The following is a 7,174-nucleotide window of genomic DNA, read 5'->3' as shown; positions in this document are numbered from 1 at the left end:
CTTAAGTAACCCCCCAAGTAACCTCCAAAGTAACCCCTTAAGTAACCCCCAAGTAACTTCATTTAAGTAACCCCCAAATATCCCCCGATCGTACCAAGTAACCCCTGACCGGACCTAGTAACCCCATAGTAACCCCTAACCGGACCTAGTAACCCCCCTTGTAACCCCTAACCAAGTAAGTAACCCCTAACCCACCACCAATGAAAAACTACCACCCACCCAAAATACCACCATCATCATCTAACCCTAAGAAAATTTCTGACCGTCCTAGTACAAATTGTCAACAATCTGCAAATGCATTTTCTACAATCAACCATAATATATACTTTATGACATCAGATCTTTCTATCTAATTAACATGGTGATTATCATACACACAAAAAGATTCTGAGCAATCCACAATGGCGTCAACAATGGCGGCCACAACGCCACCATCATTTAACCTTCGACCATCTGACCGAACCCACACCACCATCCTAGCCCCAAATGCCTTGCCACTAGCCCCTAACCCACAAACAAAATCCGATCCAACCAAACCATTAATTTAAAATAAAAAAAAAAAAAAAAAAAAAACAAATTGAACAAATACCTTAAAAAGTTAACAATGGTTTCGAATATTACTTCAAATATGGCTAAAAAGGCCAAATTCGACCATGAATACTCTAGATCTAGAGTTTTCATGATTGAATTTGGCCTTAAAACCTTGAACTTGTTTTCCGGGGACGGATTCTTCAAACCACCACTACCCTCCCAGCGAAACCACCACCTCCGAAGAACATCAATGAACCACGAAGACGGTTGCGAAATTTGTGTTCTCTAGAAAATGAGATGAAGATTCTGGCTTGAAGAAGAAGAAAAGAGGAGAGAGAAAAAGAAATTTAAAAAAAAAAAAAAAAATGTGGCTGGCCGCACGGTGTGGCCAGCCACATATGAAACTTTGTGTTTTTTGGGACATGTCTCATTAAAAAACAATTATCAAGCAATGGCTGTCAACGAGGAAGAAGTGTCTTGGCTACAACAGGTTTGTTTTTCATTTTTTTGCTAAAAAATTTGCTTTCAATTTCCCTGATTGATCCTTCGCCCTGTGTTTGATCAAATATATATATATATATATATATATATATATATATATATTTGAGTTATAAATTAGCACATAAGACCCCTCCTCCAGGCCCTAACTCTGCCATGGGCAGAAACCTTGTTAGAGTGTCAAGGTAAGGTGGTTGTATATATATCACAAACTTTACAATGAAATGGCGGTGGCAGCCATTAATTCAAGCTCAAGAAATTGGGGTTTTGCTTTTGCAATTAGGGATTGTGATGTTTATTATGAGGCTTCTTAGGCCTGGGATTCCGTTACCGGGTTCCGAACGGAGGCCTCCGACGACATTTGTAAGTGTACCTTATAGTGAGTTCTTGAGTAATCAGGTTCAGAAGGTTGAGTTTGATGGAGTTCATATAATGTTTAAGTTGAAGAATGAAGGTGGAAGTGGTGTTGTGGAGGGTGAAATGAGGGGCAGTGGGAGTAATTTGCAGGATTCGGAATCATTGTTAAGGAGCGTGGCGCCAACGAAGAGGATTGTATATACTACAACTAGGCCAGTTGATATTAAGGCCCCTTATGAGAAAATGCTCGAGAATCATGTTGAATTTGGCTCACCAGATAAGCGATCAGGCGGGTTTTTGAATTCAGCATTGGTAAGTTGATGAATCGGGTTTGATTTATATGCTTAATGATAAATGTGCAAACTATTTTTGGGTAGTATATATTTTGCATTAGAAACTGAGAACAAAAACTATGTATATAAGCAGTCTGTTGGCAACTTGAACTATTTGTTATTCATTGTAAAGTTTGTGATATGAAATATGTGTGACTCAACACTGAATTGGATATAACTGATTGCTCTGTATTACTCTTGCCCAATGTGCAAGTTCATTCCAACTTGCAATTTTTATGTTGTGTTTGCTAATTCATATAAAGAAATAAAATTTGTTGGACCTCAGAGTGGTGCTTTCAAATGATGTGGCAACAACCCAAGGAGACATTAAGGAAGACTCTCTTTTCCCCGCCTGAATTCTTGTCATGTCACTTGGGGGTATAATGGTATATGCTCTCGAGTGCACCTAATAGGGTTTCCCCTTCTTAGAGCTATATTTCTAATTGGGGTTGTCACATTTATTTAGATGCAATGGAAGGATGAGGAAACAAGCTGGGTAAATATTTATGTAAATGGGAACGGAAATAATGTACTAAATTGCTGACCTTCAAGTGTGAAAGAGAGATCATCTCATCCATTGGGTTAAGAAGTATATGACCCTTGAAACTGGTATAATGAAAATGTTCACCCTTTTTTCTAGAACTTTTCTGCTGAAAGATGTAATACTTAATTTTATATATTTTCTTAGATTGGTCCAAAATTTAAGTTTGTCTTAGCTGGTAATCCTTGATTTGCTTTCCATGTTATCAATTAAGAATCGTATCAGAAGTCACATTCCTGCTAGGTATTACTAGGTAGGTATATAGAAAATTGCAAGAATATTTTACATCTAGTTTATGGAGGGTTTTGTAGACCATTCATTGTCTTAGGCTCAATCTTATGGAGTCAGGATGCCCAACAGTTCCCTGTTCTTTCTTTCGGTGGTAGTATGACCTTTTTTTTTTTTTTTTTCCCTTCTACCATTTCTGTCAAGGTGACCTATTTTCAGTTATACTGATGAGTTTCTTTGTTGTACGCATTCTCATGGTGAGCAAGTTCCTCGTTTTGTAGCTTTGCTGAAACTCTTGGGAAATTGGGATTTAAGTTCGCTAGCAAGTTCATCCTCTATTTTTATAAAGTTTTTCTAATACATTTCCTCATCTATTTATCAATGTATAAAAAAGCTCAAGGCACGCTGAGGCGATAAGGGTTATGCAGCGCCTAAGGCACGCCTCAGTGCGCCTCTTTGAAGTGAGGCGCACTATATAAACAGTTGGCAGAATTTTGCTTCAAGTGCGCCTTAGGTGCGCCTCGGGCGCCTCAAGTGCGCCTTATTAAAATCGCCTCGCCTAGACCCAAAAAGGCGCTTACCCCCTATCGCCTTGCGCCTCAGCGCCTAGGCGCGCTTTTTCAAACACTGCTATTTATTATAGCTTAGTTTCACTTCTTGCATATCCTAGTTCCTTGATTGGTTGAAAACTGTGCTCTCTTGTTTCCCTATACATTTCTAGTTTCCGTTTTCGTTTCCTTTTCCATGCAACATAAACGGTCTTCTCCTTGGTTGGAAGGAGTGAGGAAGGATATGAAGTGCATGGATTTACGTGAGGATGAAGTTTTGGATGGTAAGGGATGGAGGAGAAAGATTTATGTTGATGACTACACGGAATAATCAAATTTGGTTCATGTTAGCCGACCCTACTTTCGGGGTTAAGGCTTTGATTGATTGATTGATTGATTGATTGATCCTTCCCTACTTTCTAGTTCCACTACATGTGTATGTTGGGTTGTCTGAAGTTAGACGATTGCATTTGAATGCTTCTGATTTTATTTTATTTATTTATTTGCAGATAACCTTGTTCTATGTTGCTGTGCTAGCTGGACTCCTCCAGCGATTCCCAGTTAACCTTTCACAGGTGTGCAATTTTCCTCCCTCTTCCCCTTCATTGCAACAAGGCTTTTTCCATTAGGATCTAGGAACACACCTTTTCTGCTTATTTACTGGCTCTGATATGTACAGAATGCACCGGGGCAGCTTAGAAATCATAAATCTGGGAGCTCTGGTGGTACAAAAGTAACTGAGCAAGGGGAAACTGTCACTTTTGCAGATGTAGCAGGTGTTGATGAGGCCAAGGAGGAACTAGAAGAAATTGTGGTACCTGTCTTGGCCTAAGGTTTCAAATTGTCAGTTTGTGTTTTATATGAAAATGATATACTTATTTCTGCTTTATGGATAGGAATTTCTAAGGAACCCAGATAGGTATGTACGACTTGGAGCACGTCCTCCTCGTGGTGTTTTACTGGTGAGTATGCTTTGATGTTCAAAATAATACGAACTATTATGTTATAAGAGAGTCTTAATCTTAAAAAAATTGCCATGTTAGACCGCTTAAAGAAATATGATGATATACTGTACTAGGAAATTTTCTTTCAAGCACCATCAGTTTGTGTGAATATTGGCTTGCAGTCTGACTTCTGACTTAACAAAATCACCTGCTTTGTTGTTATACTTTATTTATGTGTGTTCCTTGAGAAAGCACTTGCCAGTGCTATTCTTGAAGGTTAGATGTTTAAGCTAAGTTACTGCTGTGAGATAAGGTATCAAGGCTAAATTACTGCTGTAAAGTTAGATTTAAAAGCTAACTTACTGCTATATTATCAATTGAGCTGTTCTTTCATGCCTTATGTCACATTATATTCCTTGTTTGCTTACACCGTGTTGTTTAGCATCTCATATTTAAATAAAAATAAAAAAAATATTGGGCCTGGAATTCTTTATTAACCTTCTCTCTTAATGTGCTCTTTTCATCCTGAATTATGTGTCTTTTATACACTTGGTGGTACTAGGAGTAGAATATAAAAATGCTCATCAATTTTGTTTTGGTCTTGTTGATTGAAGATTGGTTTTGTTTGCCCTAAAGGTTGGTCTTCCAGGGACTGGCAAGACTCTTTTGGCAAAGGCTGTTACCGGGGAAGCAGAAGTTCCATTCATTAGTTCTGCTATCGAGTTTGTTGAACTCTATGTTGGCATGGGAGCATCACGGGTGCGAGATCTTTTTTCTCGAGCAAAGAAAGAAGCGCCATCGATCATATTTATTGACGAGGTTAGATTGACTGCACAATCAAGTAATAGAGTTTGGAATTGGTGGGACTAAGTAGTTAATATTGTGGTTCTTTACACATAGATGCAGTTGCAAAAAGTCGGGATGGAAAATTTCGCATTGTGAGCAATGATGAGCGAGAACAGACATTAAATCAGCTGCTAACCGTAAAATTTTACAGACCTTTTCTAGTTTATGCAACTCTAAATGTGTTGTCATTTGGCTAACAAGTGTTGATCTTGCAGGAGATGGATGGATTTGATAGCAATTCTGCTGTAATTGTCCTTGGAGCAACTAACCATGCTGATGTCTTAGATCCTGCTCTCCGTAGGCCTGGTAGATTTGATCGAGTGGTTATGGTCCGTGATTTATCCTTCTTGCTTAGCTCATAACAGTATAACACTGTTATGCTTGAAATTATTGACCTTCAAGATTTACCTATATCATATGTTTTTCTCTGTAGGTGGAAACGCCGGATAAGATTGGAAGGGAATCTATATTAAAAGTGCATGTTTCAAAGAAAGAACTTCCTCTTGGAGATGATGTTGATCTTAGTGATATTGCTCGTATGACTACAGGTTTTACAGGGTATATACATGCCATGTCTCCAATCTCACTTATTTTCTATATATGTCCCTTTTTTGATGCATTCTTATGATACACATTGCAGGGCAGACCTTGCTAATTTGGTAAATGAAGCTGCCCTGCTGGCTGGTAGACTGAATAAAGCTATTGTGGAGAAAATAGATTTTATTCAAGCAGTGGAGAGATCAATTGCAGTATGTCTGCACTCCTCCTAACTTGTGTTCCTTTGTGTGTATATCGCTTGGATGCCTGAGGATATGTATTAATTCCTGTTTGAATGGCCTATGATGTCTTCAGTTATTGCTACTGCTGCCTTTTCTTGTCTGTAGAATGCAGGTTCACAATATTAATCAATTATCTTACTTTAAGAATTGCTGTTATTCATGGGCCAATCTTATAAAATTACTAGTAGTCAGTGTTTGAAAAAGCGTGCCTAGGCGCTGAGGCGCAAGGCGTTAGAGGTCATGCACTTTTTATGGTCTAGGCGAGGCGACTTCAATGAGGCGCACAGAGGCATGCCTAGGCGCAGCCTGAGGCGCACAAAGAGCTTTTTTCAGATTTTTTTTATTTCTTATTATATGCGCCTCACTTCAATGAGGCGCGGCAAGGTACTCCAGAACGCCTTGGTGCGCCTTGAGCCTTTTTATACATTAGTAGTAGTTATCATCCATTAATCTCCTGTCCCAGTCTGAAAATACCATAATTTACTCAATTTTTCCTTGACAAGTATTCCCCATCAACTAAATGCAGAAATTAATAACCTTTGGTTTAATTACTAAAATGAAGGGGCACTTAATGGTGCTCTGAAGTAAGTGAGTGTTGTATGCAAAATGGTAAGGAAATTGAAATTTGGGACATGGCAAAGTAGGAACATTTATATGAGACAGTAGTTGTAGGGAGTACATCCCTTTGCTTAAGGGATAGATAGTAAGTCTTATGTTGCTATGTACGAGTTTAAATGCCTTTGAAGTTATATGTTCTCTCAGGGCCTCCTAATAGTTTATAACCTTATGTTCAGGTTTTTCATGTTCATTTTAAAATTCTGCTTTCTGCAATTTTATGTGTCGTATGAGAAGCTATATGTGTGTATGTTTGATTCTAATGAGCTTGACGATTTATATATTTTCGTTTGCTGCAGGGGATAGAGAAGAAAACCGCCAAATTACAGGGAAATGAGAAGGCTGTTGTTGCTCGTCATGAAGCTGGTCATGCAGTTGTAGGGACTGCTGTTGCGAATCTTCTTTCAGGACAACCTCGAGTTGAGGTAAAGTACTCTACTTTAAGATATCAAGAGGGTAGTAGGTATTGAAGTACTCTGCTTAAAGATATCTAGTAGGATTGTAAGTATTCATTAGACTCAAGGATATGTCATATTTCAATGATGTCCTGATTGAGATTATGAGGTCTCTTCTGTTTTCAATTGTGCCTTGCTGTTAAAATGAAAGCCACTCGATTGATTATAAATCTACATCAACTGCAAAAGGAGGTTGTAACATAATAAAGTTGTATACTTTCTGGGGTTTTTATTTGCAGAAATTATATATATATATATATATATATATATATATATAGGGGGATATATAGGGGAGGGATCCGGTGAGAATAGACCCATATGTGAGAATTTTTACTTATATGAGAATTGATCTTAAATTCAGAACATGTGAGTAAAAATTTACAACATACGATTAAAAATTTAGAACACGTGACTCAAATTAAAATTTAAAACAAATGAGTAATAATTTAGAACATCTATGTGTGTAAAAATTTAGAGCATCCGATTTAAGAATTAGAACA

The 7,174-nt window shown here is 37.9% G+C and overlaps 1 protein-coding gene across 1 annotated transcript; it reads left to right on the top strand.

Annotated features, from left to right (window-relative positions):
• The first annotated feature begins 1,196 nt into the window (after positions 1 to 1,196).
• On the top strand, positions 1,197 to 6,728 carry LOC145614700 (ATP-dependent zinc metalloprotease FTSH 9, chloroplastic-like). The gene is made up of 10 exons (XM_081669776.1): positions 1,197 to 1,698; positions 3,545 to 3,610; positions 3,715 to 3,849; positions 3,932 to 3,997; positions 4,616 to 4,798; positions 4,876 to 4,962; positions 5,041 to 5,154; positions 5,259 to 5,383; positions 5,466 to 5,574; positions 6,519 to 6,728. Exons 1-10 carry the CDS (start codon positions 1,249 to 1,251, stop codon positions 6,687 to 6,689), a joined length of 1,506 nt encoding a protein of 501 aa, XP_081525902.1. The 5' UTR covers positions 1,197 to 1,248; the 3' UTR covers positions 6,690 to 6,728.
• Positions 6,729 to 7,174: the final 446 nt, after the last annotated feature.

Source organism: Chenopodium album, chromosome 3 (assembly GCF_948465745.1).
Source record: "Chenopodium album chromosome 3, dcCheAlbu1.1, whole genome shotgun sequence".
Classification (NCBI taxonomy): domain Eukaryota; kingdom Viridiplantae; phylum Streptophyta; class Magnoliopsida; order Caryophyllales; family Amaranthaceae; genus Chenopodium; species Chenopodium album.
This window is presented reverse-complemented; position numbering and strand designations above follow the sequence as displayed.

What these genes read in the sequence shown, in the direction of transcription:
- LOC145614700 (XM_081669776.1), top strand. Translation starts at nt 1,249, where the DNA reads ATGAAATGGCGGTGGCAGCCATTAATTCAAGCTCAAGAAATTGGGGTT. An exon ending in CTCCTCGTGGTGTTTTACTG is followed by an intron (nt 3,998 to 4,615) that starts GTGAGTATGCTT and finishes TTTGCCCTAAAG; the next exon opens with GTTGGTCTTCCAGGGACTGG. An exon ending in CGATCATATTTATTGACGAG is followed by an intron (nt 4,799 to 4,875) that starts GTTAGATTGACT and finishes GGTTCTTTACAC; the next exon opens with ATAGATGCAGTTGCAAAAAG.